The 20,481-nt window shown below is 33.8% G+C and overlaps 1 protein-coding gene across 2 annotated transcripts; it reads left to right on the top strand.

The window, feature by feature from the left end:
- Window positions 1–6,449: 6,449 nt before the first annotated feature.
- On the top strand, window positions 6,450–15,129 carry LOC146959366 (ABC transporter B family member 20). 2 transcript variants are annotated; one of them, XM_085740919.1, is made up of 11 exons: window positions 6,450–7,100; window positions 8,516–8,570; window positions 8,655–8,830; window positions 8,926–9,126; window positions 9,663–9,922; window positions 9,999–10,309; window positions 10,466–10,686; window positions 10,786–11,126; window positions 11,411–12,198; window positions 12,665–12,906; window positions 13,231–15,129. In XM_085740919.1, the coding sequence occupies exons 1-11, from the start codon at window positions 6,735–6,737 to the stop codon at window positions 14,458–14,460; spliced, it is 4,191 nt and encodes a 1,396-aa protein (XP_085597045.1). In that variant the 5' UTR covers window positions 6,450–6,734; the 3' UTR covers window positions 14,461–15,129. The 2 variants fall into 2 exon arrangements, with proteins under 2 accessions (XP_085597045.1, XP_085597044.1); XM_085740918.1 differs by having other exon boundaries at window positions 8,516–8,830.
- The last annotated feature ends 5,352 nt before the right edge of the window (window positions 15,130–20,481 follow it).

Here is a 20,481-nt window from a genome sequence, read left to right as displayed (position 1 = left end):
TTGATTTGTGTCAGAAATATAGATTTTTTTTTTAATAAATAAGAATTCTCATATGGACTTCGATAAAGATTTGAATTTTATTTTTATTTTGGTGATTTGATTTATATTAAATCTTTTAGTTGAAATAAATTTTAAATATCATTATCCTATCTTGCAGCTTAATTTCTATTTGAAACTAATTTTGATTCACGAAAGATTTTGTACATAAAATTTATTTTGAGAAGTAGGCAAGTACAGTTAAAATATATTTATGATATATATGTTGCCTTTTACTAAGGAATCTCAAAATATTATGAAGAAATTTTTAGTATAGAAAGTAAGAATTTGATTCCTTAAAGTTTGGGAAATAATAATTCTAGTTTTGTTTGTTTATTTATAGACATATAAAGTTTGTTTCCTTTATTTAGGAAAACATTTGTGCTAGAGTTATGTTTTATTTTGTTTAAAGAATCATTTAGTTTATATATGTGAATCAATTATAGCATGAATATTTTTGGTACATATAAAACTCAATTTTCTTGTGATTTAAAATTGAATATTTGGTTTATAGCATGATTGTGATATTTGAGTTTATTGTTATTAAGTTTTCTACAATAATATTTTGTCTTATCATGCATTTTGAATATATTTCATGCAATGTTTGTTATTGCTTTTATGCGATATATGTAAATGTATTGTCATACACACATTGGTGTGATTTGTGACTTGCATCTTCTTTCAAATTTGTGAGTTTGTCTTCACACTTAAGTATTGTCATACATACACACATTGATGTGATTTTTGACTTTTATCTTCTTTCAAATTCATGAATTTGTCTTCACACTTAAGGGTTGTCGAGTGACCTTATGGTTACTTAGCAACATAATGAACTAATTCGGCCTACATTATGTCGGTAGTGCCTTGTAAATTTAAGATATTTCCCATTTGCATTGTAAAATTAAGACCATTCCTATTTAAATTCATTTATTGAATTGTCTAGTAATTGTGGTTGTTTTGGTTGAAACAACAAGTTGCAAAAGAAACCTCTGTTGCGTATATTTGATTCAATTGGAATTACAAAAGATGTAGTATGGAATTGTTCATGCGAGTTGTTTTAGTCGGCCAAAAGGAAGGCACAACTTGGCCGGATAATTACATACCTGCGATGGTAAATATGCTGTAATTATTAAGTTTTTCCATGTGGATAATGATGTCAAAAGACACCCATTATCTGACCGGACTTCTTAAGTTTTATCCATGTGGATAATGAGGATGTCAAAAGGCACCCATTATCTGACAGGACTTATTACCATATTTGATCATTGCATTGAGATTACCGTTTGAAGTTAATTCTTAGCAGTCAAAAGATTGTGTTTTAATGGTGCTTTGGTATCTTGTTTTTTGGACTCTTAATTTACAACTTGTGATGATAAATATGTGGTAATTCTTAAATTTTTCATGTGGGTAATGAGGATGTCAAAAGGCACCCATTATCTGACAAGACTTATTAAGTTTTTCCATGTGGGTAATGAGGATGTCAAAAGGCACCCATTATCTGACAGGACTTATTACCAATATTTGATCGTTGCACTGAGAGTACCGCTTGCAATTAATTCTTAGCAGTCAAAAGACTGTGTTTTAATGGTGCGCTTGGTATCTTGTTTTTGTCTTTTAATTTACAAATAAAGATAAATTGTGCATGTCTTATAATTAATTAATTTTGACATGTCTACTAATGTTGTGTGAATGTAAACTCATTTAAGTATTTAAGAGTTTACATCTACACTTGTGATGGTAAACACACGACAATTATAAGAATTTATTCTTTGTCAAAGTAAATTGTCATTGTTTGATCATTGCTATAAAATACTACTAGCAATTGATATTTTTGTTTAAAGACTTGATATTGATGATGCACTAGGTATTTTGGTGAATGCTTTTGCTACTCTTGTTCTCTTTAAGCTAATATCGTTTAATGTATCTGTTAATTTAAGTTGAAATTTTATTTTTCAACTCTTAAAAGTTTTAACTTTTAGAAATTTTAGAATAATATTAATATTGTTCTTGGATCTTGACCTTAGATAAGGGTGGTGAAACTCACATTCTCTCACACAATTCAGCACCTAATGTGAGAATCAAGTTTGATAAGTGAGTATACACCAAATCTCATAGGTCATGTGTGATCATAAAGATAGAATATCATATGTATTAGAGGTGTCATTTAAGATGACAAAATTTTTGTCATATTTTCTTTGCTTAAACTAAGGTGCTTTTAAAGCAATATAGAGAAAGACAAGCTCTCATTGGAGAGTGGGTATTTCATTAAGGTTATTAGGCAAAGAAAATGTTAGGAGCATATTATGTAAGCATTTAATCTTGCTAAGACACTAGAATTTCGACTATCATATGACGTGTTCGAAAATTCAGTATTTAGTATTCTCTTTGCACAATTAAGTTTATAACTGTTACAGTTAGAAATGATCATTTAAATGATCAATTCATAATGTGTGCAAATAAGGAAGAGTTGAAGCAAGAGAAAATAAAATAGTGCTCATTTGGAAAATACCTCAAAAGATAATGGCAAATAAAGAAAGGTAGTCTTGACTGACTTATGTTCAATGATGTTGAAAGATATATCAATTTAGAATGGACAAAGTCGATAAAGATTATTTTATTCATTTTTAAACTATTTTTAGATTGTCGTTACAAGCTTAATTTTGTATTTAAAAGACAGTTTGGTGAATCATTATTTGAATAATTTTTTTTTAAAATTTCTCTTAGAATAAATAAAGATATTTTGAGTTTTATTTTCGAATGATGATTCAGTGTGTCTTTTAAGTTCAATTATTAGAGTCAATTCAGTTATGACTTGTGACATTCTATATTGTTTACTGTTTTGAATGCTATAAGTTTTTCGTCCCACAAATTAAGGAAATTTTGGGACATAAATTGTTAAGTTTTCTTGAGGATATTGAGTTTGGGGGAGAGATATGGTAATAGAACAAAAAATTGAACGAGGAAGAATTAGTTCTAAACTAATTCATATAGTTACTATTATTATAGTATATTTTGATCCTCATGAGGACATTATTGTTCTTCCTCTCAATCAAGTTCAGAAATTATTTCATGTAGATCAAACTCAACACCCTCAAGAACTAGGGATTCTAGTGTCACTAAGAATTGACTAAAAAGAGAAATTCTATTTAGTTTAATTGAAAGACTCTGTTAGGACTGTCATGATACTAGTTTGCTTATTATAATTTTGGAGCTGCATAAGATGGATTTCAATATAGTGTTTCTTAATGGTGACATTAATAATACAATATGGTGCAACTAAATAAAACTTTTGTGTCAATTGATACAAAGTAAATGGTTTGCAAAGTCATGAAATCTACTTATAAGTTAAGAAATTTGTCTCTTTGGTGTTACCGTAAATTCTCATTAAGTAATTGTCTCATTTGGTTTTGAATAATATTATGGAGAATTGTGGATTTAGTAAGCTCATTGGGAGTAAATTTATATTTTGAGTTTAATATGTCAATTTTATTTTATTTAGTCAACGATGATACATGTTTGTTATGTGAAACCAAGGAAACCTCTAATAGTGATGAAAGATCCTGGGGACACCTCTTTTGTATTAGGCATTTCAATACTTAGAGATTCTTCTCAAGGTATTATTCGGATATCACAAAAGAGTTATATCAATAAAGTTGAAAATGAAATGACATAATTTTTGGATGACCTTAATCACCGAGAGAGACTTTTCAGTCTCAAATATTGCCCATTAGGAAATTTATCAATTCAGAAATTTAAGTATTTTCCTACACTTTGCCTCTATGATTTTTATGTATGATTTTATTATACACATTTAGAAATAGCGTATATAATAAGATTGTTTGGCAGATACTTGAGTAATTCAAAATTTGAATTATTGAAGAAGCAACTAGAATAATTTTCAAAGAGAACAAGAGAGCTTATGCTCACATAAGAGATCTGACAATTTGGAGATCATTTATGTGTCAGACTTTGGCTTTTGGATGTAAGTAGATAATACACATCCTAACTCAGGAAATGACTGTAAGTATTTATGTCACTTGATTGCATATTGTTAAAGGTATTGAAAGACCGCTCAAGTTATATAGTGACATAATTTAGTCGTATAGTTGTTTAACAACAAATTTTTAAAAATTCATTACCTTATAGATTATTGTTGTTAAATGATAGAACATGTAGAGACAAATTTTATGCTAGCTGATCCACTAATCTAAGACTTGACACATAAGGTCTTTCATATGGTTGTTGTCATTAAGGATGTCTTGGATTAGTGGGAGTCTCTTTTATTTTATGTTCTATACTTTGTTTTAGTATTGATACAGACTTTATGTTATGATTTTTTGTAGAAATAAAGTTCATAAGGTTATTTTGTTATAACCATTTCTGTATCACTTTGTGCAAATATTGAATTTGCAAACTTCAGTTTGATCTCACTAAAGTTTTTAGTTGGACCAGTTGGAAATAGACATGATTTAGAGATCACATTGCATGAAATTTCCATGCCACTCATCCATATCGATCTATGTTATCAAGTGCATTGATATGGTGGTCGTCGGGGTTCCGTCACGTTATACGTCAGTGACGACAGTCGCGGTGGTCCCATTATTAATGTATGAGGTGGACCAGATTGTAAAGTTGAAATCTAAAGATAAATAGCATTCGGATGCGCGCCTAAAGAATTCTGATATAATTATTAAGATATGTAGCCCAAGTGGAAGATTGTTGGAATATTTTATTATTTTATTATATTCCAATATCATTATGTGGGCAAATATCGTAATAATAATTATATTAGCTATTTATCAATTTGGAACCTTAATTGATTAGTGATCAAATTAAGTAATAAGACTTATTAGATTTCTATTTAGAGTATTAATTAATTAATTAATGGATATGGACTCAATATGGGTGGATGTCCGGATGACCCATTAACGGAATAATGGGAAACCCTAATGGCCATCCAATATAAAAGAGGCTATGATCCCCAATATACCGTACACGGCGAACTCTCTCTTCTCCCCATCTGAAGAGAACTTGAGGCATAAAGGTACCGGTTGAGGAAGAACCAAATTAGCCGCCGCTAACCATGTTTTGTGTTTCAGATCATCACATCTCCTCTTTGTTTAAGGTTGTTGCTGAGAGGGCTGTCAAGAAAGCTTTATCCAAGTATTTCTAATACCCTAATTCTTAGTATCCTTGATAAATCAAACATGTCGTAGATCCGATCATAATCATGTTCAATGTTTTGTTTGCTTCCGCTATTGATTCATAATTGTTGAACATATTTTACGAAATCTGTTTTTATTAAGACCTAAATTTCCAACACATTCACCTTCATCCTTTGTAATACACGCAAGGATATTAAACAAAAAGTAGCTTTTCATAAAAGAATATAAAATTTAAAATTAATATTACCATAGTTAATGGGATACACGATGAGTGTAAATTGGTTTCATATCAACATCTAATGGGAATCTATCAATTGAAGGATAAACCAATTTCGTAAACATACTTTTAAAAATAGTTGCAAATAATTAAATTCTAATAAGATGTTAGTGTAAAACTAATTTACATAAAGTAACACATGCATGTTTTTCTCATTTAATAATACGTTATAATTTGATTTTTAGGTGTTTGATATAGCATAAGATATTAAAATCCTCAAACCAGTGAATGTAATGTTCAAATTTTGATCGAGAGATTTGTTCATATTTAATATATCCGACAATACCCCAAATATAATTATATCGAGTGTAGAGAACCCATGAGAAATAATATAAAAAGAACAAAAATATTTTTTTTATTGAAAAATATATCCACAAGTTATATCTTTAAGCCTTTTTTTTTTAAAGATATCTTTAAGCCTCGTTAAATCAGACCTTAAAACTCACAAAATATTAACATAATTACAATGCAAACTTCTTAACATTTTTTTAATTAAAATGAAATGTGTTTTTTATTAAAGGATGTTAAAAAAGAAGGTTGTTAACATTTTTGGTAATTAAATCCAAAAATAGAAGCACATAAATTTTATTTTAATTTTAATGAATAAAAAAGCAGCGTTAGATTACAGATGGGAAAAAGAGAAAGTGAACAGAGGAAATGCACTGGCACGACAAAAAAGCGTCTCTTAATTCCAATCAAAGACGCCAGAACCAAAAGCGCTCTCCTCTCCATTTTTTAATTCAATTTCAATAAATGAACATGAGTTAATTAATTAGTACTCCTTTATTAATTAAGACACCGCACACCAATATTTCGCACGTGTCACTACACTCCAACGACTCTTACAAAGGACCATAACGTAATTTACTTCCACATCATCCAGCTGTTCACACATATACCAATCAATTTACCAAAACACCCTTTTTTCCATTTTTCAGCTCCGTTCTGTGTTGTGCTGTGTTTTTTCCTTCATAGTACTTTCACAGCACACGCTCGCTCACACTTTTCTAATTATTTCCTTCCTAACCGAAAACTTCGATAGAAAAAATAAAGCTGAAGAAGAATCGAAGAAGAAGAAGAGAAGAAAAAAGTTTGTTACAACAGAACTTTGTTGACCGAGTCAACCCACGCGCCGCCACGGTGGCGTTCAAAACGATGTCGTTTCCCCAACAGAAAAAGTAGTTACCGATCTGATTCACAATTCAGTCGTGAAACTTTTTTCAATTTTTGAATTCCGGTGCTGACTAGGATCGGAGATGATGGTTTCCAGAGGTCTATTCGGGTGGTCACCACCACATGTGCAACCGTTAACACCTGTTTCCGAGGTTTCGGAGCCACCGGAGTCTCCGTCACCGTTCATGGACATCGGAGGTGAGACTTCGGCGTCGCAGCAAATGGAAGCGGAGGAGGAGATGGAAGAGATGGAGGATATTGAACCGCCGCCAGCTGCTGTTCCTTTCTCTCGGTTATTTGCGTGTGCTGACCGGTTTGACTGGTTTCTTATGGTGGTTGGTTCTATCGCTGCGGCGGCTCATGGAACTGCGCTTGTTGTTTACTTGCATTACTTTGCTAAAGTTATTCGCGTTCCTCAGGAGCAGGATATGTTTCATAGGTTCAAGGAGGTTCGATTTCGTTTCATTTTTTTTTTATTGAAATTCGAAATCAGTGTTCTTCTTTTTAGGTTTTAATTAGCCAGTGAAAATAAAGTGATTTCTACTGTTATATTAGTTTTGTAGTTTGATGTGTTTGAAGAATTGGTTTTTCATGAAAATTAGGTGGACTATTATAGTATGTGGTAAATATGCTTAACTTGTTGATTTAGTCATTAATACATTAAATTCCTCGAGCTATTTGAGAGTAATACTGGAAATTGTTTGGTTGTTCTTTTAGCTTTAGTTGGTTAAGTGTTAAGAAAATGGAGAATTGGAGCGTGAGAATCTAGAGAGAAGGATTAGGGGTGAGTGATTAGAACTTAGTTTGTCGACCAAATTATGACGGATGAGATTGATGTCAAAGCTAGTCTTTTATTAGTTGGGGGCATATCATCTTACGAGCTCTTGTTTTCTATAACCTCTCTAAAACAGTATCTTATTGTAGGATGCAAGCATTGCAAAGCAGTTAGGTTTAGTGTTTCCTGGAGGATTGAGGTTTCATTGGGGTTATGTCAAAGGAAGGGTAATTTTCAAAGGGAGTTGATTTAGGTAAATTCACGAGATAATTGTGTGTTTGAACAATGGATGTGATCAATCAAGGACCATTGGATCAACTAGGGTGGGTATTACAATCATTGTCGTATTACTAGTAAACCCTAATATTGGGAAATATATCAAATTAAGCTTCTATATCAGCTACGTAACAAGCCAAGCATGAATTCAACCTAAATACCGTAAGAGGAGTGCTAAATATTACGGAGGATTTTCCTCACGAATTTCACAAACGGGGTTACGCGTATGTATATTAAAAGAGCATCATATAGTTACTTCCCACTTTGGTGGAAATCATGGAGGGGTAAAATTGAAATGGTCCTATCATACTTGTTGGTTGCCCATTGTGATTCAACTTTTTTGTGATAATAATTATTTCCCATACCGTAAACAAAAATTACCAAAACAGATTATTGACAAAAATAAATATAATTAGGATTCTAGTGGGTCTTCCATCACACTACTAAACCCTAATATTGGATTGCGACAATCTTACCTTTAAACACAGGCTTTGTTGATGCTAGTGGGTCTTCCATCACATTGGTATTCAACATTTTACAAATACATAGAACTCAGCTGTTGTCTACAGCTGCACAGACAACAATTACGTTGAAGGAAAATAGTGACATAATTTAACGTGGTTTGACCTACAACGGACTATAGATTATGTTTTAAAACCTGGTTCTTGGTTCAACTGGATGATATTACCAATTTAATTATTCTGAAGGACACCCATTTAAAAAATAATAATATTCTGTAGGACCCATTGTTTGTGACTCAGATGTTAAAAATTGACTTATACTTACTTACCCTTGCTGTTGTTTCTTTTGCAGCTTGCTTTGACCATTGTTTATATCGCTGGTGGTGTTTTTGTTGCTGGTTGGATTGGTAAGTTAATTACGAATAATGAATCTTCATTAGATATTGAATATATGTTTCCTGCTGTTCTTATTTTTCTTTCTTGTTTAAAAGAGGTTTCATGTTGGATTCTTACCGGAGAACGGCAGACAGCCGTCATCAGATCAAAATATGTTCGAGTATTACTTAACCAAGATATGAGTTTCTTTGATACTTATGGAAATAACGGAGACATTGTGAGTCAAGTATTGAGTGATGTACTGCTCATTCAGTCTGCTCTCAGTGAAAAAGTATGTTTTACTCTCTGCAAATTTATTATTCTTTGTGGTTAATATCTCGACACATGCATCTCAGACAATATGTTTATTGACTTCTAATGATACAGGTTGGGAATTATATTCATAATATGGCTACATTCTTCAGTGGTCTTGTTATTGCTTTTATCAATTGTTGGCAGATAGCATTGATAACATTGGCTACAGGTCCATTTATTGTTGCTGCAGGAGGAATATCAAATATATTCCTTCATAGGCTTGCAGAGAATATCCAAGATGCATATGCCGAAGCAGCCAGCATTGCTGAACAGGTTATTTATTGCTTGATTTATTATTCATTATGCATTGAATTATTGAACAAATGGTATGCTTGAGAGTTGAGACATAACATTCAATGTATCATTCCAATGGTGGATTTTGATTTTAACATGTAGTGAAAGAAAGGATTGAAATCTGTTTGAAAGTCTTTCATATCATGTATTTGGTTCTGTATTTTTCCTAATAATATTATTCATGCTTTAAGGGTCTTACATTTTGTGACTGGGCATCTAAAGGGAAGTTTTGCAAGAAGTCTTTGATAGAATATGATTTTATCTGTTTTATTTATTATGTCATGGAAATAGAAATGCTGGACATGGCCGTTACTGAGATGACAACAATTTTTGAGAGAAACGGATCTTTTGTTCATTTAAATTGGAAGAGAAAACCATGACATAATTCATGAAACATCTGTGAAATAATATGATTCAAGATTTCAACTATAAATATTCTGCTTGTAGTTATGGATTGAATAATATTCTCTGCATGTGCCGTTGGTTCTGAGTGTGTATAATTTCTTGCGACGCAGGCAGTTTCCTATATACGGACCTTGTCTGCGTTTACAAATGAAACATTGGCGAAATATTCATATGCAACGTCACTGCAAGCTACTCTTAGATATGGTATATTAATAAGTCTTGTCCAAGGGCTTGGCCTTGGATTTACATATGGGCTTGCAATATGTTCTTGTGCATTACAACTCTGGGTTGGAAGGTTCTTGGTTATACATGGAAAAGCTCACGGCGGGGAAATTATAACAGCTCTGTTTGCTGTCATTCTAAGTGGCTTGTAAGCATCATTCCCAACTTCTATATTTTCTTATTTGTTTTTATATTTTCCTTACTATTTTTGTTACTGGATTAAGGGGATTAAACCAAGCGGCGACAAATTTCTACTCATTTGATCAAGGGCGAATAGCTGCCTATAGACTATTCGAGATGATAAGCCGGTCATCCTCGTCTTTTGATCACGACGGAAGTGCTCCTGTGTCCGTGCAAGGAAATATAGAGTTTCGGAATGTTTACTTCAGTTATCTTTCACGCCCTGAAATCCCTATCTTAAGTGGGTTTTATCTCACAGTTCCTGCTAAGAAAACTGTGGCACTTGTTGGCAGAAACGGTTCTGGAAAAAGTAGTATTATTCCACTCATGGAGCGGTTCTATGATCCAACATTAGGTAATTATCTTACCCTTCACAGTGCATATTCATGCTATCTCATTCAAATTACTCTATAGGTCATTTCAGATTTAAATGATTTTCCAATCTATGCTTTCAGGAGAAGTTCTTTTAGATGGTGAAAGATTTAAATGATTTTCCAATTTGTGATTTCAGGAGAAGTTCTTTTAGATGGTGAAAACATCAAGAATTTGAAACTGGAATGGCTGAGGAGCCAAATAGGACTGGTCACCCAGGAACCTGCTTTGCTCAGTTTGAGTATAAGAGACAACATTGCATATGGGAGGGATACCACAGCGGATCAAATTGAAGAGGCTGCTAAAATAGCTCACGCACATACCTTTATCAGTTCATTAGATAAAGGTTATGATACACAGGTGAATATCAAATGAAGCCTATAATTTTTTTTTTTTCTTTTCTGTCAATTATTTGTAAATTCTCACTCCACTTCCCAAACTGGGGCTTCTGTCTTTCAGATTGGCAGGGCTGGTTTAGCTTTGACAGAAGAACAGAAAATAAAGCTTTCTATTGCAAGAGCTGTGCTTCTAAATCCATCAATTCTCCTGCTTGACGAGGTTACTGGAGGACTTGATTTTGAGGCTGAAAGGTCTGTTCAGGAGGCTCTGGATCTCCTTATGCTGGGACGCTCAACAATAATAATTGCTCGAAGGCTTAGTCTTATAAAGAATGCCGATTATATAGCAGTTATGGAGGAAGGTCAACTTGTTGAAATGGGTACTCACGATGAATTATTGTCCCTGGGTGGCTTATATGCAGAGCTACTTCGATGTGAAGAGGCCACTAAACTTCCAAAGAGGTCTAATACTGCATGCCATCATGCTTCTGCCTTTGCTTTGCACTATTGTCTTTTTTATGGAAAATATAATAAATGGCTCGTTCTAAAAACAAATATTTTGATAGCGGAAGTAAAATCTGCAATAAGAATAATTTAATATATTATATATAAATAATCATTATCTATTTTTTTTTCATTAAAGTATTATCATAGAACTACAAAATTTTATATTTATCGCGTTCTAAACAGTTTTCGGGATTTCAAAAGTGATATAGGAAATCATGTATTTGTTTATTGTCATGCAGGATGCCTGCTCGCAACTACAAGAAGACTGCAGCTTTCCAAATTGAGAAAGATTCTTCAGAGAGTCATAGCTGCAAAGAACCATCATCCCCTAGAATGATGAAGTCACCTTCTCTTCAAAGAGTTTCTGCTGTATTTCGGCCTTCAGATGGCTTCTTTAACTTACATGAATCACCACAAGTACAGAGCCCACCACCTGAGAAGATGATGGAAAATGGTCAGTCTTTGGATTCAACCGAGAAAGAGCCGTCAATAAAAAGGCAGGATAGCTTTGAAATGAGACTACCCGAGTTACCCAAGATTGATGTTCAGTCAGTGCATCGTCAAACATCAAATGGTTCTGACCCAGAATCCCCTGTTTCACCTCTTTTAACATCTGATCCTAAAAATGAACGCTCCCATTCACAAACATTTAGCAGACCAGATAGTTATTCTGATGAATTTTCAGTGAAAATGAACGAAACAAAGGATGCACGGCATCGAGGTCAACCCTCATTTTGGAGACTGGCAGAGCTTAGTTTTGCTGAGTGGCTTTATGCTGTGTTAGGAAGCATAGGTGCTGCAATCTTTGGTGCGTTCAATCCCCTTCTTGCTTATGTTATCGGCCTGGTGGTGACAACTTACTATCGAATTGATGACACTCATCACCTGCGGGGGGAGATAGACAAGTGGTGTTTGATCATTGCCTGCATGGGTATCGTGACAGTTGTTGCCAACTTTTTACAGCATTTCTACTTTGGTATAATGGGGGAGAAAATGACCGAAAGAGTCCGGAGAATGATGTTCTCAGGTGTGCATGTTTGTTTTTTAGAATCTTCAGTAACCACCCTGATATATTAAATTTGAATTCTGATTCTCAATTCTCATGAAGTCACATCATACTCTCATTTCTCGAGGTCATGAGTTATCTTCATGTTCTGACACAAATGTGAACTTTTCATTAACCATATTGAATAGTTATTTGATTAATAAAATAACATAGTTAACCATTCAATGAAATGAGATATTTGCTTTCCTTAAGTTATTTGATTAATACTTAACATTTTCAGATGAACATGATTACAATGGGGTCATTGTAAATATTAAAATGTTCTAAAATAACTTTTATTATTCAAGTTAAATTTTTAATATATCTTTTAATTTGATTTGTTATATTTCATGAAATTGTTCAGGCATTGCACAAGATATTTGTTAGTTTTCTTTTAGAACAATTTGAACTTCTGAGCCTTACTAAATCTATTTACACAACATGGCAGCCATGCTACGTAATGAGATTGGATGGTATGATGATGAGGAAAACAGTGCCGACAATTTATCCATGCGTTTGGCCAATGATGCTACGTTTGTGCGAGCTGCTTTCAGCAACAGACTTTCTATATTTATACAGGACATTGCTGCAGTTGTTGTTGCTTTTCTCATTGGTGTTTTGCTGCACTGGAGAATAGCTCTTGTGGCTTTAGCAACACTTCCGGTTCTCTGTGTTTCTGCTATTGCCCAGGTATGCATCTACTCTTTTGGTTTTGCCATGTAATATTCTTGAGTGGTTGGTATGAACTTTTATTTCTTTTTCACGTCAACTTAGTTTGTGAAAAATATGCCTCTAGCAAAATGCAGCGATTTTGAAATTCATTTTCATCCATGGAAATTCTCATTTATGTTGATTTGTGTTCATTGTTTAATTTCAATTACTAAAAGCTATTGTACTTGCTGTTGCTAAATATGTGAATGACTTAACAATGCTGGCTTAGCATAATGAACTTGTTAATTTGTCTTTATCATTTGCATAATGCACGTGCTAAGGCAGTTTTTTTTAACCTTGTAGAAATTGTGGCTTGCTGGTTTTTCAAGGGGCATACAGGAAATGCACCGAAAGGCATCTTTGGTTCTTGAAGATGCAGTTAGAAATATTTACACTGTTGTTGCATTTTGTGCTGGTAATAAGGTAATGGAACTCTACAGGCTGCAGTTAAATAGAATATTTAAGCAGAGCTTTCTTCATGGATTGGCCATTGGTTTTGCATTCGGCTTTTCACAGTTTCTACTTTTTGCTTGTAATGCCCTTCTACTCTGGTACACTGCAATATGTATAAACAAGAGTTATGTAGAAGCATCTACTGCACTCAAGGAGTACATTGTTTTCTCATTTGCTACATTTGCACTTGTGGAGCCTTTTGGATTGGCTCCTTACATACTCAAGCGACGTAAATCTCTCATTTCAGTGTTTGAAATTATAGATCGCGTGCCTAAAATTGATCCTGATGAAAGCTCAGCCTTGAAGCCACCCAATGTATATGGAAGCATTGAGTTGAAAAATGTTGATTTTTGTTATCCTACTCGGCCTGAAGTGCTGGTATTAAGCAATTTCAGTCTCAAAGTCAGTGGGGGACAAACAATTGCAGTTGTGGGAGTTTCAGGGTCAGGAAAGAGCACTATTATATCTTTGATGGAGAGATATTATGATCCAGTTGCTGGCCAAGTTTTACTGGATGGGAGGGATTTAAAACTATATAATCTGAAATGGCTAAGGAGCCACCTTGGTCTGGTTCAGCAGGAACCAATTATCTTCTCAACAACCATAAGGGAAAACATCATATATGCCAGACATAATGCCAGTGAAGCTGAAATGAAAGAGGCAGCAAGAATAGCTAATGCTCATCATTTCATTAGTAGCCTGCCTCATGGTTACGATACTCATGTTGGAATGAGAGGTGTTGACTTAACTCCAGGACAGAAACAGAGGATTGCAATTGCAAGGGTAATCCTGAAAAATGCACCTATCTTGTTGTTGGATGAAGCTAGCTCGTCAATTGAATCAGAGTCCAGCCGAGTAGTGCAAGAGGCTCTTGACACTCTTATAATGGGAAACAAGACCACTATTTTAATAGCTCACAGGGCTGCCATGATGAGGCATGTTGACAATATAGTCGTGCTTAATGGAGGACGGATTGTGGAAGAGGGGACCCATGATTCATTGCTGGCAAGGAATGGTTTGTATGTCCGATTAATGCAACCTCATTTTGGTAAGACTTTGCGTCAGCATCGGCTTGTTTAGAGTGGGAGTGTGGATGTGAGTAATTGACTAATATTGGTTCATGAGACTTGTTTCATGTCCTGCTTGAGTTGAATCACTGGTGATTGCTGCGCTCAATGAAAATTTTAAATGTCAGGTGGAGGTTTGTATGGGAATGATGAAGCTTGGGTTGGCGCACGGCATTGATAGGCATAGGAAGAGGATACTGTAGCAGGAACAATGTAGATTTAAAGATAGAAATTTGAAGTTTGGTTGGTTTGAGGATTTGGGTTGTGGATGCTGAATTCTTTTGGAGACGACAGTTTAGACTTTAGACTAACGCTATTGTCCCCATGGTATATTATTGATTTGCTGTACAATGACAGGAAGGTGGTATCAACACAAGTTCAGCTATTGTGACTCTTATACAGGGCTTCCTTTTCGCTCAACGTCTTTCAAGTCTGGATGATGGAATCACGAACCTATTCATTAATGTATTTTTTTTGAATTTGTGAAAATTGTTGTTGTAACCTCTGTACATAATTAGCTATAGTTTAGAGGCATCCATCCAGTGCTTGAATTACAAGAGTCACAAGTTTTCTTTTGTTGGTGGAGGTGGGGGTCTTTTGTAATAGAGTCAAATTTCCACGTGTATTTTGCCGAAAACAAACACTTATATTTTGTTTTATTAAATTTCAATTTTGTTTTCAACTTATCTACATATATTAACATACTAAAGTTAGTAAGCTAAGGGAATCGCACTGCATTATCCTAGCATGAAATGGGAGCTTTACAATGCATTACATACTTGAGTATATTTCACCGTCACATCTAATTTGTTTTCAGATATTAACGCTTCTTTGGCGAGTGTTAGCTCACGAGTCATGACTTTGGGTAAAAAGTGTTCAGAGTTTATAGTTTATATTATACTAATACCACTCCTTTCATTCCTAATCTTTGGTTTTTTTATTTGTTCCAAGACATTGGTTCCTTTATGCTTGTTTGGGAGTTTGGAATTGAGCGGAATATAGGGCTTTGGGGTTGGAAAAAAAACAACGCCAAATTGAGAAATTTTTAATTTTTTTTTTTTTAGAAAATGATAAATTAATGTTTATGATTATTAAAAAAAAGTTTATTAAACTCAGAGAGATTAAATTGTAGTAAATTTTGAATATTGCTTATTCTTTTTTAAGTTGCGCATTATTATCTGAGCATATGAAAGGATCAAAGTTTGTTAAACTCAATGAGATTAAATTGGTACTTTTTTCATTTGTGGAGGCGAAATTGTATCGTCTACTTTGTATCCGTTAATTTTGAATGGAATGAAATAAATTAACCTTGCTTTTACTTAAAAAAAAGCAAAGTACCATCAGATAAATGTTTTTCGTTTCATATTATAAAAAACCGGGAAATACTTGTGTGACATTAATGTCACGGTGACATTAAATCTGGGCCACACATTGGGTGATATTAGATGTGTTGCGTGGCCCAGATGCAATGGCAATGACAATGTGTGGCCCAGATGCAATGGCACGGTGACATTAATGTCACCAAAGTGCCACCCTAAAAAATCATAATCATCCTTTAAAAAAACTATAATTATCTTTTTCTATTGTAAAAAATATAATTATGTACCCAAAAAAAAAACTATAATTATATTTTCAATGACACCAATATATCATATATATTATAATTCTTAATCTTTTTGAACGACACTAACAATATAACATTCCCTTTAAGGCTATAATTAGAAATGAAAAAGTTAGCCCAAACCCGTGTATTCTCTTTATATAACTAGTGTTCAGACGGTCCGCTCTTTTTACTGCGCTTACATATGTAAATAATGTACTACATAATTGATAGATTTATTTGTATTGATTTGATACTTTCGGTCTCAATAACAACTATAGAGAAAACTATTTCAACGATAAAAATTATCATGACAATAATCATTAACAAATTAAATAAACAATGAGTTTCTTGCACATAACCTATTTGTTTACATTGGATTCTTAAAACGCATTTTGTCCAACTTTTCTAAATAACTACCGTTAGTTTAGAAATCAGAAAAATGCTAAGGTCACTCATTCTAACATACTCTTTCAACACATCCAATCATAATAAGCCACACAATCCACTTCTTTTTTTAATTACTTCTACACCATGTAATCGGTTCTATTTTTTAGGGGATATATATTTTAGACTAATACCTCAATTTCGTCCTTGAATTTTGACAAATCGTCCAAATTCGTCCCTGAATTTTGCGAAATAGCTATTTAGTCCCTGAATTTTACAAACGTCCATCAAATCAGTCCCTCCGTCAAATAGCTCCGTTAGTGGTGATGACATGTCCTCTTGCATGTTGTGTTGTCATGTACACGTGTCAACAAGCCAACCACGTGTACAAGGACTAAATTGATGGAAATGGTGAAAATTCGTGATTTAACTTTTGAGGATAATTTTTCCTGTGTTTCCAATTATACCCCTCTGTTACCATTGTCTTTCATCCTCACATTTTCACTCAGAAGCATCAAACAAGTCCCTAACCTTTCACCTTCCCGCCTAAACAGTCACCCTCTTCACTTCTCCAAAATCATCATCATCAACAGCGATCAACCTTGGAAAAGATACGGTTTTGAAGTCAGATTTCGTGGTTTGTCAAGGTAACGCCATTCAACTTCGTTTTCCATTCACTGCTGTTTGTTTCTCCCTTTTTTATGTCCGTTTTTTGTGATTATCGGTTTTAGTTTTAGGCATTATTTTTTCAACTTTTAACTTCATATCATGTTTCGCTGATGATTGTTTGTGATTGTTGTGTGTTTGATTGCGTTTTTTTATTAGTAATTTTAGGGTTTTTTTAGTAGAAACATAATAATTTCATGTCTTAATGTTTGGTTACTAAAAATGAAGAACATTATATTAGTACTGAACGAAATCACGTCCTGATTTAAACATTTTATAAAAAGGGTTTTTTGAGGTTGGTATTGAAGTGTTATTTGCATGTTTGATGTTGTTTTCCTTTTGATTTTGACTGATGTTGGCCAAATTCGCAGGATGGAAGACTGTATTACGGTAGGAAGGCCTAAGAAGAACATGAGAAAGGATGGCAATGAGGAACTTATTGGTGGGAGTAGCATGAAGAAAACCTATAATGACACTCAATGTGGAAGATGTGGACTGATAGGACATAACTCAAGAAGTTGTGCAAAGCAAGGTGTGGCTAAGAGACCAAAGGATTGGATTGACACTGAGCCTGAAGAACAAGTACAAGGTAATGTGGCAGGTGTGGAAACTGTTGTTGAGAATGTTGCTACTGAGGTGCAACAAGAGAATGTTGCTACTGATAATGGACCTGTAACTGATGCAGTTTCTAGACAGGTAGGACTTTATCCAAAATATGGATCGATTTGAGACTTACTGGCATAATTTGAGGACTAATTTGATGGTTTTTGCTATAATTTAAGGGCTGATGTGATTGATTTTATTTGCAGAGAATGAGTACAAGGAGATATGGCATGCGAGGACCAGTGATTTCAAATGACATGCATAAACAAACACCACTGAGGGGAATGATTTCAAATGGCCATCCGCTTCTACTCAACCCCAATACATGGAGTTTATCCCAACTCCAGGATTTCCAAAGCATTGATGCTTGTTTAAATTATGCTTTTGGACTAGTTTAATTATTACTTTTTGGACTTGTTTAGTTTATGCTTTTTTGGATATGTAATCACTTAAGAACATCAAATGATTTGATGACTTGATGGCAATGTAATTTGCATTTTTTGGCTATGTAATGACTTATGAACATCCAATTATATGACTTATGATGATATGCAAATGTATGTCTTTTTATAATCAAAGTGTCTGTCTTTTACTTTTTACTTTATTTAGCAAAAGTATGCACCAAGGATCACAGTGATAACTGTTGTGAAAATTCAAGGACCTATTTGATGGTATTTTTTCTAATTTGAGGATCGATATGATGGATATGCATATAATTCAAGGACCATTTTGATTGAATTTTTTTGACAGAAGGGTTTGATTCATTCATTGATAACCTCTTTTCATTTCAACATTACAACATTACATGGACTTGGCACAATACAATAGCATTCTAAACAACTCAATTAAACATAATACTCCTATCAATATCTTAATCAACCTAAGCTCACTTCCTACACAATCAATTTTATCCATCAACCTTGCCTTCAAAACCTCTTCTCTGCCCTTATCATTTGGCTTCTCTATCAACCTTGCATTTCTTCCATGACCAGCACCATTGTTTTTAAAATAGCCTAGTTCTTCAGCTTCATCAACCCACACAAAAAATTTACAATTTTCATTATCTTCCTATACAATCAAAAAACAAAATCAGTACTATTTAAAGAAACCATTCACACACCGCATAACCATTGTTAAACAAACCTTATGCAGAGGGCAGGCATAGAAAGGCCTTCCTGGGTTTTGGACAGTGTTTGCTTTTCTTGCAACACAAATTCTAGGACACCAACAATGAAGCTCTCTCACATCATCATTGTACATAGAGCTTGAAGATGAAGACCGGCTGTTGTAGTTGTTTTTGCCCATACGCCCACCACACCCATCATTCCTGAACACCAAATCTTCAACAATCACCAATGATTTTTGAATTTCGAAATTAATCAACAAAATTAGGGTTTTAAGTTTTTTGAATTGGGGAAGAACACCTACTCATTTCATGGAAGAACTTTGGGGGATTTTGAACTCTAGGTGACAAATAATAACATTAGGGTTCCAAATTTATATATTTGGGGAAGAAAGAGCCGTTAATTTGGACTAGAAGAGAGAGCCGTTAATGAGTATAAGGAGAAAGAACCGTTGTCAATTTTCTGAAAATCCATCAATTTGGTCCTTGGACATTTTCTGTAAATCAATCAATTTGGTCCCTGCTTGTGTGGCATCTGACGTGGTAAGCCTTGTAAGAGGTTAACGTTACACGTCACCTTCGTTAACAGACCAACTTAACGGAGGGACTGATTTGATTGACATTTTGTAAATTCAGGGACTAAATAGCTATTTCGCAAAATTCAGGGACGAATTTGGCCAATTTGTCAAAATTCAAGGACGAAATTGAGGTATTAGTCTATATTTTATTATCATTATCATTTAAATTTTAACCGTTCATCTTCTTGCTCGAATTCGATCTTCCACGGATGAGTTCTTCTATTCATAGAAGGTACATAATTTGAAAATCAGAAAACTTGCATATCCTCCCAAAATCAATATAAAATCCTTAGGTAAAACCTAAATTATCATGACAACGACAACCCAAAAGCAGATTTTGATTTGAACAGTGTTTAAATCCCAACCTAACCGCAAAACCCTACTCTAATAAAACATCTCGATAAAAGAATGAAACCCAACTGGAACTCGCGACCAAAACTTCCACATCATATAATCTATTGCAATAAAGCGACCAAAACTTCCACAACATATAGTGCCTGTTTGGATTTGATTTTTAAATCACGTTAGGATGAAATATCGTTTCCCAAGGCAAGAAAAAAGTGAAAATAAAGAAGCTAACTTTTGTAGCTTCTGATAAAACGTGGTTTTTTTTATTTCATCTTCACCGCTGTAGCAAACATGCTAATAATCTATTGCAATAAAGGGATATTATGGCATCAGACACGACCAAGTCACGGAATCTCCACCGCGGCTGATCATGGCGTCTCCCAAAAACATGAATTCTTCTCCTTCAAAGGAACTTGTAAAGAACGATGTTGCATATGAAGCATGTTGAAACATAATCAATGAATATCTTAATAACATCGATTCTTGCAATAAAATATAACAAAGCAATACGGGTTAGATCGAACGAGAAGAGCTATAATAGAGCATATGGACAAATAATTACATGCTGACTTTAGATAATTGTTTTTTCATATATTGGTTAATTTTAATTTTTGAGTTAAATTTGTTTTTAGTCTTTAAAACACTTGTGATTTTTAAGCTAAGTTTTTAATATTTTGTTTAATTTTAATCTTAATTTTTTGTTATAGAGGTTAAATGCAAGACTAAAAA

The sequence above is a fragment of the Medicago sativa genome, chromosome 1, assembly GCF_051527215.1.
Source record: "Medicago sativa cultivar Bolivia chromosome 1, Bolivia_mono, whole genome shotgun sequence".
Taxonomy (NCBI): Eukaryota; Viridiplantae; Streptophyta; class Magnoliopsida; order Fabales; family Fabaceae; genus Medicago; species Medicago sativa.
This window is presented reverse-complemented; position numbering and strand designations above follow the sequence as displayed.

Bases quoted from the DNA above. Each gene is read 5' to 3' on its own strand.
- LOC146959366 (XM_085740918.1), top strand. From the start codon at position 6,735: ATGATGGTTTCCAGAGGTCTATTCGGGTGGTCACCACCACATGTGCAA. The intron at 9,127-9,662 runs GTTATTTATTGC...CTTGCGACGCAG, and splicing joins CAGCCAGCATTGCTGAACAG to GCAGTTTCCTATATACGGAC. The intron at 12,907-13,230 runs GTATGCATCTAC...TTAACCTTGTAG, and splicing joins GTGTTTCTGCTATTGCCCAG to AAATTGTGGCTTGCTGGTTT.